Consider the following 10936-nt stretch of genomic DNA (forward strand, 5'->3'; position numbering starts at 1 on the left):
AACAAGAATCAGTATCTAAAATGTTAAATTGACCTCAAGAAATTATTTGGTCCAGTCTTTGGAGGAGTTAGCTCGTTTCTCCGTTTGATAGATGTGACCCAGTCAAGGCAGAGAGGATCTCTCAAGGCAAGATAAACTCTTGAGAGAGAGCTTTCCCTCAAGGAAGAGGGAAAACATAACGGCACAGTTCTCTCCATAATATCACACTAATGACACCTACCATCCACAAGACTCTCTTACTGGTTTTTATCTGAATCCCAGAGTTTCATCAGTGACAAAAATTAGCATAATATATGGTGAATAAGCACTGGGATGCTCACTTGGCTGGCCAGCTGGTTGGCTTTCTTGGCTCTTTGATAAGCAGGCGTGATCATGGCTGGAAAGCTCCCCTTGCCTCTCTGTTGCTCATAGTCTTCTGTATACTCCTGCTGGTCAGAGTCAATATCAGCACGAGAACCAATATGATACCAGATAAGAATGAATGAACTGTAACTGTGAGTATCATCAGAACCAATGCAACTGAATTTATAAGGTAGTTGGGAACCATTTCAATCACCTGGAATGAATTCAAAAATGTTATTCCATTGGTGATTGAATAGCACCTTCAACACTAAAGAAATCCTATTTTCCAGGTCAAAGGGATTCCTCTTCAGTGCTTATATCAAATTTTGTGGAACCTGGCCCAACCCAAGGGACCCAAAGAGAGCACCACCCCTTTGACTCAAAGGCTTGTATGATAATGCAGCAGTTAATGTGTGGGAGTCTTTTCTATAACTTGTCTGCTAGAATTAGTTCTACAGCATTGAGAGTGAAGTGTTAGGCTTCCCTTCTCACTTTTTGAATATCGCTGATGATTAGTCTTCCTACTGAGACATGGCTCCTAGCATTTGTGTCTCTGTTTTCTTTCCATCTGCTAAAGGCTAAGTCACTAAAGACCAACAATGGTTTCCAAAGTGGTTTCTTCAAAGGGCAAGTGCCCGGGGTGTGTGGAGAGAACCAGAAGGTACTGTGTGTAAATCTGCTTTCTCTACATGAAACTGCTTTCTCTACATGAAAATCTAATAAAATCTCTCTTACCATGCTGGGGGGCAGGAGTCTAAAATGGGCTATCATGGCTGGTCTTTTCTGGGGGCTCTCAAGGAGACTCCATTTCTTTACCTTTTCTAGAGACCACTTGCATCCCTTAGTGTCTGGTTCCCAATGGCTTTGACCTCTGCTCCTGTTATCACATCACCTTGTCTCTGACTCTGGCCATCTTGCCTTCCTCCTTATAAAGGACCCTTGTGATTACATTCATCCACCCTATCAATCCTGGGTAACATTCCTATCTCCAGATCCTTAACTTAATCATATCAGGGGTGTCCCTTTGGCCAGTAATGTAACAGATACATAGTTCCTGGGGTTGGGACATGGTAATCTATGGGGGAGAGGCCAGTAGTTTACCACAGTATTAAGATAAAAAAACTTTCAAACTCATTCTTAGGATAAGTTCTAAAGCCCTTACCTCACCAAGAGATTTTCGGGCCTCAACCATCCTTACGATTTCCGGGTCTGGCAGATCTCCTGGGCACCAAGCATTCCCTTCCCCATACCCAGTCCAATAGGCTCTCTATAAAGGAAACACACAAATGCATAAACACATACCCACACATTTGGTTGGTAAGACTTACCCCACCCTCTTAGCAATGCTCACATACACTGTCAACATAAGAGAAATTCTCTAAAAACTATAAACGTCTAGTGGCCTATGGTGGGTCTCAGCTAAAAGAAATGTTCAACTTTTTCACTTAGAAAATAATCCAATATCCTACAAAGTTCTACTTTGTAGGATTCACTTGTGTTCTAGAAGGGTTTCAAATGTAACTTGGCATTTCTTGGCTCAGCACTGTACCTAGACTGAGCCAGTGGGGAGTTGCTATGGACAGGCAATACGAGCTTAACCATGATTCAGACATGACGCAAAACCCTACTACTTGTCATGTGCCTAATATTGGGATAAGCAATTAACACTGGGAAAAGAAAAGCCAAAAACAGAGAAGACAGTCCCTTATTTAAGATATCTGTGGCCTCCATAGGGACATGAAACCAACACAGGAAACAAGTAATGATTAGAAAATGTCTGTGTGCTTAAGTGTACTGTATTGAGAAGCGATCTGTATGTGATGGACTTCATTCTGGATAGGAAGATGGAACTGAGCTGGACCGCCAAGGCTGAGATCAGTTAACAGGGGCAAAAGGAGAAAGGACATCCATTCTAGAAGATCAGTTCCATGAAGGCAGGGATTTCCATCAGTTTTGCTTGTTGATGTATTCTAATAGCCTGGAACAGTGCCTGGCACATAAGACTCAAGAAGTATTTGTTGAATAAATTCCAGGAGTGGGAGCTACCATGAATAAAAGCATGAAGGCAATGATGGGCTTCATGTGAAAGACCATAAGGAGATGAGTTTGGTTGGAATACAGGGGGAAGAGATGGGAGCGAAGTAGGCTAGAGGTAGGGCAAATTGAACAGGATGGGTAGAACCATGCTTTGGAGATCTGGAAAGACAGATAGTTCATATACGAAAATACGCTGAACCATACCAGCAATCAGGGAAATTTAACTTAAAACGACAAGATAAAAAATTGTCAAAAACTTTTATCTGGAAATACCAAGGATCAGTGAGAGTATGGAGGAATAAGTCTTCCCATCCTCTGCCTGTAGGAGTATCAAATGCACAGCCATTTCAGAGTACGATTTGACAGTGGCCATGGAAATTAAAAGGCATGTGCCCTTTCATTTTCCATTACCTGTTCTAGAGAAACACTCATTTGTGTCCAAAAGAGGTCACACACAAAGGTGTCCACTGCAACTCCATAATAGAGAAAAAAAATGGAAAGAACCCTGCCCATCAACAGAAGAGCACAATACATCCATTCTTAATGGTTACATTCATGACATATCCATCCAAAATAACTTAAAAGGAGGCTGACACAGAAATATCTCCAAGATATTTGTTGACTGAAAAATATAAGCTGCAAAACAAGGCATGCTGTTTCATGGGGAAAAAATAGAAATATCCCAATAGAAATATACATATGCAATATGTATGCATATGCATACATATAATGCATGCATATAATACATGTAAATGCAATTGCAATATACATATGCAATTTTCAGTGAAAATAATGGCTAATATTTGTTGTGCCTTTCATTGTTCTAAGGTCTTTACATTTATATACTATCTTAACCTTCGCCATTGTTCTATAAGTCAGGAACTGTCAGAAGTTCAGTTTACAGATGAGAAAGCCAAAGAAAAGGATGGTTAAATAATTCATCAAAGGCCCCTCAGTACATGGCAGTGGTCTATTCAAATGGGAGTACTAAGAGACAGATGACAGAGATCTATATTTGTAATTGAGTTAAATCTGAAAGAATATACAGGTCCCTCTCCAGAGGGACTGATTGGAGACAGTGCACAAGGGGTTAGATTTGTACTTCGGATTTTTTTTTTTTAACAAGAAGGAAAACACAAATATTATGTATATAATGAAAAATAAATGGCTGAGGACTTTTGAAATGATGAGACTCTCCCTAGTGAGCATAAATTCTCAGGTGGCAGGAAGAGTAAGTTAGGGCCATCTAGGAAGCTGTGCATGACCAACGTCACTGGACAGGCTGGACAGAGGCAAAGCCAGAAGGGAGAAGGCCATCCAGGAGGCCCTGACAAAGGTCTAGGCAGGAGCTGATGTGGATCAGAGCAGGGAGAGTGAAATGCAGGAGAAGGGGCAGAGCTGAGGGAACTATCAGAGGGAGGAAGGGTAGCCGTGGTTCCCAGCCTGGGTGCTTGTTCCCAGGGACAAAAACATGGTAGTTAGAAGGGACAAACTGACTAGTGAGTTTGGGCTGGAAGCAGACACAGTGGAGATGACCCCACGACTGGCTGCAGGATGTCTTCTGTAGACAGCTGGAATCCCAAACTGGGTAAATGAAAGCCTAATCTGTTTCTCTAGAAGTAATACTCAATGATGCGTCTCACTTGCAGAGTGCGTGGTTCTCTTCCCTTTTACCCAAACCTGGTCACACGTCTCCTCTCACCTCATTCATCGGGGGCTGCCCGTTAGGTGCAGCTGTTCCATCCCTGGATTTCATGTCCCAGTGAAAAACCGACTTAAACTGTCCGCCCTCATCTTGGTCATCAATCTGCACCACGGAGACGTGGTCAGTAATGTTTCCATCGGAGAAGAGAAGGAAAATAGACAACATAGAGTTAAATCAGAGGGATTGTTCTAAATCGCAAAGGCAAAGCTTCGTAAATGCACAACGACACACACTGGGTCTGTCTGTCCATTGTGGCTTCACTCGCTCCACCAGCCAGGTGAAGCGTGCAGAGCCCCTGCAGTGTGCAAAGCTCTAGCTAGCAGTGTAATTAAAAAGACTGAGGGTCCCAATGAACTTATCACACGACACCCAGTATTCATGTTAGAGTAACCTCAGAAAACACTAGACACCAGAGTAGTGGTTCTTAATTTTAGTCTGTGTGACAATCAGCTGGGGAGCTTGGTTAACAGGTTGGTTCCCCCAGACTCATGTGTATGTTCCCCTGTGCTTTATAATTTTACCTTTCCTATCTTGACCTGTAATACATCTTGAGTTAGTTTTTGTGTACAGGTGTGAGGTAGGGGTCCAGGTCCATTCTTTTCCATGCAAATATCCAATAACTCCAGATCGTCCTTGCCTCACTGGACTGCAGTGGCACATCTGTCATAATCCAAGTAACTGCATAGGCACAGCTCTATTTCTGGACCTTGGGTTGCATTCCACTAACTGGTCTATTCTTACGCAATACTATGCTAAGTTCATGACTACTCCTTTTGTAGTAAATCTTGAAATCTCATAACTGAAGTCCTTCCATTTTGTTCTTCAGAATTTCTTGGCTATTCTAGAATCTTTGTGTGGTTCACATCATTTTTAGAATCCGTGGGTCAATTTCTACGAAAAATGCCAAGACTTACACTGGAATTACTGTGAAGATGTAGATCAATTTGGGCAGAACTGACATCGCAATGGTATCTTCAGAGCCTTGGGTGTAGGCCAAGAGTTCTTAAAGACAACATAAGAAGGACCCGCCGTAAAAGAAAAAAATCAAAAGGTCCTAGGACCCAACCCAGATATCGTAATAAATGAGGTCTAAAATGGGCCCAGAAACCTACGATTTTTACAAGTGGAAATTGAAATCATGGATTTTACAGATGAAGGAAGAAACTGAAGGCAAAGAAATGACCTTACCAAAGTCATTCAACAGGTAATCAGGGCCAGGCTTAGAATCTAGGAATTCCTTTTCCACACAAAAGGCACTTCCTCTCATCGAATTTCTAGGCTGGCTACCACCCAGTGCAGCTACAATATGTGTATTTTTAAATATAGAAATTAAGAGTGCTTTACCTGCTTCTTCCCCTGGATTTTGAGAAACTACCACAAACGTGACATAGACTGAAGGCAGCATTTCTGGGTGGCAACACTGCTGATACGGGAGGCCAGTTAAGTCTTTCTCCTGGGTCCTGTCCTCGGCATGGCACAATGTTTAGCAGCATAGCTGCTCCCTGCCCATCAGACGCCCACAGTACCCCTCCCTGCCAGCTGTGACATTCTAAAACATCCCCAGACATCACAGATGTCCCGTGAGGAGTAAAATTGCCCTCCTAGAGAGCCATTGCCTTAAGGAATCAGAATCGCATGATCAAAATAGATAGAAAGCCTTATTTGCTTGTTCTCCACCCAGGGAACAAATCCATCATTGGGGAGTGCCTGCCTCCCCAGAGACTTCTCATGAGCTTCTGGATTATTCTGAAGAAGTAAGAAGAAGGGGAAAATAGTAAGGGTCGCTAGTAGGGTAAGGAAGAAGCATTAAAAGCTCAAGTCTCGTCACTGAATAAAAGAGAATCTAGATGTTTTATTTTCCTAAAAATTCCATGCACACCTACCAAACAGGAAATTTTGGCTTAGAGACTTATTTATTTGTTTTTAAAAGGGTGACATTTAGGAAACACAAAAATGTCCGCCTGCTTTGAATGCCAGCTCAAACTCTTTCCTTTTCTCCTTCATTACCATCACTGAAGCATCCCTTTTGTTCCCTCCTTTAGCACAAGCACAATGAATTTGTTTTTACTCAATTGGCAAACTCAGAGATGCAAGAGTTTGGCAAAAAAGTCATCCATCCCCTTTCCTCAGGTGCCTATGAGACCCAGGGCCTAGAAGGGGCACAGCTGTCCATTTGAAATTTTTCCTGATGGGGAAGAAGGAGAAAGTGCTCTCAACAGCCAATTGTTTGGCATAACACACACATACACACACACACGCACACATGCACACACAAATATGCATGTATACACACACATACCATGTACACAAAAATATACACAGAGACATACACATACACACACACACACACACCCCACACACATATACATATGCACACATGGGCATGCATACGCACATGGGTATATGCACGCACCACATACACACATATGTGTGTCCGTAAATGCCTATTCACACCTACACCCACACATGCATATACTCCCCATACACACACAGCCATATGCATACACACGCACACATATCTGCACAGAAGCAAACAAACACGCACACACACGCGTCCCGGTAAGTTCACATCACTGTCTGTGGCTAGCACCAGAACCAGCACAATTCTCACTCCAGCTTGGGCCTGTCACACACAGTAAAAAGAGAATGAATCCACTACCACCTCAAAGAAAGGTAACATTATGCGACCTATTGTATGGTTGGAAGGTAGGGTCAGGCCAGTTAGGAGCTAGTGTAGTGTGAAAAAGTAAAGACATTCAGGATCTGGTTGTAGAGTGTGTAATACCTACAAACAGTACTTGGATGGTGTAAGTACTTCTCCTGGTGTTGAATCTGTAAAATCCTGGCTACCCAATGGTAGAAACGTCTGGATGTTCGTAAACATAAACAAGTGCTTTTCTCCTCCTGGATGGTTTATGCTATGTGCATAGAAATAGGCCAATGGAGCAGTTTAGGGTAAGTGTTCTAGAGTCCGATAGATCTGGATTTGTACCCACTCCAGTGTCTGGGTAAAACCAGGCAGATTACTTAACCTCTCTGAGCCTCAGCCTCCTCGGCTGTAAGACGGTAATATTACAGAGGATTCTTGTGAAGAAGAAATGAGATAAGATAGAGAAAGAGCCCAGGAGAAGAGCCCCACGTTAGGTCCTCTGTTTAAGTAGGAGCTACGCTCAGTATTCATCGCAGTTTGGGGTAGCTGCCCTTAGACATCAAGAGACGAGAACAAGATCCCCATAGAACGAATGCTCTCAGTAATGTAAGATTGCTTGTGAATTCTTAATGTTTGCAAATCCTTCGAAATCAGTGATGTCTAAGCAGCTCGGCACCTCGGGCTCCTCATCCGCAGAGTGAGATAACAATAGTACTTACCCTAGTGGGCAGTCATGTGTATTAAGTGAATTAAATGATTGTGCAGTAAACGTTACATAAGCATCTTTAAAAAAATAATAAGCTCACAATGAATCCAGGGCTCTTAGCAAAACAAGCTGTTTGGAGGAGGTGTGGGGGAAGCTCCCTCCGACACACGTTTTCCTGAGGAGGCTGGTGGCCTGGGCCAGCCGGAGAGGCGGTCTGAGGCAAGGTGACGTGAGGAGGGCAGATCACTAACAGACTTCCACCTCCTATGCAATGATCTAATTTTAGAAAATTGTTAGCTCCATCCCACAGAGCAGCTTCCGTGGGGCAGGGGGAAAGAAGTGAAATGAGTCATCATCTTAATAAATGCAGGCATCCAAGCCATCCCTAGCTATTTGACAAGACCCCATTGTTGGTTTTTCAAAAGAGGTTGGTGTATCAACACAGCTACCTGGTCTATCCTAACATCACTTCCAAATCAAATTATCTTTGACCTACCCCTGCCCCCAGGGGAAAGAGAAGTAATCGTAAACACTCCTGAATTCAGAGAGATTTTAAGAGTGTGGAACTAGAGGTTTTTAATTTTCTATATCAAAATAATCATGGGAGAAAGTAAAGAAAGGCTCTTGTAATGTGTTCCAGCTATATAAACTTGGGTTATTAGGCACCTACTGTGTACAGGACCTGCCGGGTAAACCATCATCAATGTGAACAGAGCTGGCGGAGAGAGATTACAAAGACGTCAGATATTCAAGCTAGATTATCTTGGGTCCTACCTTACATTGTGGTAGGACAAAGAGCAATATCTGTTACTTAAATGCACTTTGCACCTCTAAATGAAAAACAGGAGCAGGTTCAGTCTTGACACAGGCACTTAAAAACCTGAGGTAAGAAATTCTCTTTAAAGGCTATTTTGAAGTTCAAAATTAATTCACTTACCCCATGAATGGCTTCTGAGGACTTCCTCATGTTTAGATTTAATGGAGTATGATAGACACTTGTGAAAGTGTTGTTCTTGGGGTTGTGGCTAGAAAAAGTAGACATAAACCAAAATTAGAAATGTACTTTTGGGCGCCTGGGTGGCTCAGTGGGTTAAGCCGCTGCCTTCGGCTCAGGTCATGATCTCAGGGTCCTGGGATCGAGTCCCGCATCGGGTTCTCTGCTCCATGGGGAGCCTGCTTCCTCCTCTCTCTCTCTCTGCCTGCCTCTCTGCCTACTTGTGATCTCTCTGTGTCAAATGAATAAATAAAATCTTTAAAAAAAAAAAAAAAAGAAATGTACTTTTACCCAAGATGATTGAGTATCCCTAAAAGTATCATCATTTTTTTAAATTGATAAATATAAAACTTAATAATTAAGTTTATGACTTTCCAGGCAATGTCTTAAAGGGGAAAAAAAAGGAAATCAAATAAATTCAGTATATATTACTTCAAGACCAAATCTAACTGGAAATGGCCACTTAAAAACTTTAAGAAAAAAAAATATAGAAATGGATTCGGGAATTATTTAAAAGAAAAAGAATTAAAGCTCTTTAGGCATATCTATGGCAATTACACTGTTCTGCACAGTATCTAATGATTTGACATGTGGTTATAGCAGATAGATTTGACTTTTTACTTGGCAGAAATTTAAAAATTCCAACTTTTTGTCCTTTGCATAAAATCCTGCCTTAGGGCTCGTAAGTGATTTTATGTAAATGAAAACTTTGGGGAAGATATTTCTTGAATTTAACTCTGGGCTGTGTGACTGGAAACTCTGGTTGGCTACTTGTTAAAAAATAAATAAAACTCAAGAAGTGGTGGAGGCGGGCACCAAACACTTACGCGTGACAGTATGGCTTTTTCTGGTGACTCACGAAGTTATTAACCGATAGCATCATCTTGCAAACTTCACAGTGAAAACATGCTTTATGCCAGATCTAGAAATCATAGAGAAGAAGATGTGGCAAAATTACCTTTTCTTCCAAACTCAGGATTCTTATATATTTCCAGGTAAAAATGGATCCTTAGAGATAACATGGTAATATACACACACATAGACACAAACATGACTATAATATGTTAAATGAATGAATAACCTTTCTTTTTTCCCAAAGAAACATAGAAGACAGAGATAGAAATGAGTAGAACTGAAGAAAGATGAGAAATACATCTTCTTTTGATGGTTCAAAAAACCCTATATATACCTCTGTTAAGAAGATAAATCTACCATATTGGTTATTATTTCCAAAGGCCGAGAAATGTCCACTGACCTGATCTAGACAGCTGATCTTCTCGGCAGGATAAACTCCATATCCACACCTAGAGCAAGCCTGCACATTCATCTTGATGTCCGAAGAGAGAAGACAAATCTAGGCAACAGGCAAGAAATCCAAGGAAAAGTCCCAGGCTAGCTGTGCAAGTTTCCCAAATCCTGACCACAGTTCAATCACCGTGGGCACCTTGATCATTCAAAATCCAACTTCCACTTTCCTTTGCTGACCTTCTAGTTTGAAGTCAGTAGCTGGACGGTTTTTAAAGCTGCCACTTACTCAAGGGGCTATTTTGGCAACTCACACAGCACGCATGCGCCCGGGAAATTAGGTGGAGGTATTTCTAGCTGACATGCTTCTCTAAATAGAAAAATGAACTCACAACAGCATCATGTTTATGTGGGTGACCAAATCCTCGTGTATGACTAGGCAGCATGTAGTAGTTTAACACGAACTGTGATCATAACCCAAGAAAAGAATACAAAGAGATAGGCCATACACTCATCCAACAATCCAATTTAGAAAAGCTCACTCTGTGAGGCCTGTGACTAAAGTAGAAAGGCCAGCTTCCCCCAAAATATAAGAAATAAAACAGGATTGATCTAATCCATGGGAAGGGTAAACACCATATTTGAAATTCTGGCTTTATCTATTAAAAATGTTTACAACATAGGGCGCCTGGATGGCTCAGTCGGTTGAGCATCCAATTCTTGGTTGTGGCTCAGATCATGATCTCAGGGTTCTGAGATGCAGCCCCGCCCCGTGTTAAGCTCCACACTCAGCTGGGTTGTCTGCCTAAAGGTTCTCTCCCTTCGTCCCTCCCCCTCACATCTATCTCAAATATATAAATAAATCTAAAAAAAGAGTTTTAATGGTTTAAAGCGAGGCTGAAAACTGATCAAGATGTTAGTATTTAGCTTCCATGAGAATGCAAAACTAAGAACATGCTAGAACACTCGGTGTCTTGACCCCTATGTTATCCTGGACTGTTCCAAGTTCTGATTGTTTACTCTCTTGCCTCTTGGGCCTGAAGTGGGGCAGCTTGAAGACAAACCCTCTCCTCCTGGCTTTGTTAGCCCCTCCATTGTCTTCAGTGTCCACTAAGTGTCGCATTAAAACAGCCTTCTGGAAACAGCTTACAAAAGATGGCACCTGACCTGTTCCCATTCCTCAGCTAACTACCTCCCATGACCCTTACCCTGTTTTATGTTCTTAATCGCAGTGAACTGCCACCTGACATCCTATTA

The 10936-nt window shown here is 42.0% G+C and overlaps 1 protein-coding gene across 6 annotated transcripts in view; it reads right to left on the minus strand.

Moving 5' to 3' along the window:
- The window catches only part of NRAP (nebulin related anchoring protein), a 69356-nt gene extending 59420 nt beyond the window's left edge, over window positions 1-9936 (minus strand). For 3 of the 6 annotated variants that reach the window (XM_032313283.1, XM_032313281.1, XM_032313279.1), the window contains exons 1-6: window positions 9690-9936; window positions 9262-9356; window positions 8378-8465; window positions 4082-4186; window positions 1505-1609; window positions 321-425 (exon numbers count right to left, since the gene is read on the minus strand). In XM_032313283.1, coding sequence (XP_032169174.1) covers window positions 321-425; window positions 1505-1609; window positions 4082-4186; window positions 8378-8465; window positions 9262-9356; window positions 9690-9761 — 570 coding nt within the window. In that variant the 5' untranslated portion in view covers window positions 9762-9936. Of the gene's footprint in view, window positions 1-320; window positions 429-1504; window positions 1610-4081; window positions 4187-8377; window positions 8466-9261; window positions 9357-9689 lie in introns of all 6 variants that reach the window. The other 3 variants (XM_032313280.1, XM_032313282.1, XM_032313277.1) reach the window with 1 other exon arrangement.
- Between the last annotated feature and the right edge of the window lie 1000 nt (window positions 9937-10936).

The sequence above is a fragment of the Mustela erminea genome, chromosome 14 (assembly GCF_009829155.1).
Source record: "Mustela erminea isolate mMusErm1 chromosome 14, mMusErm1.Pri, whole genome shotgun sequence".
NCBI classification, from domain to species: Eukaryota; Metazoa; Chordata; class Mammalia; order Carnivora; family Mustelidae; genus Mustela; species Mustela erminea.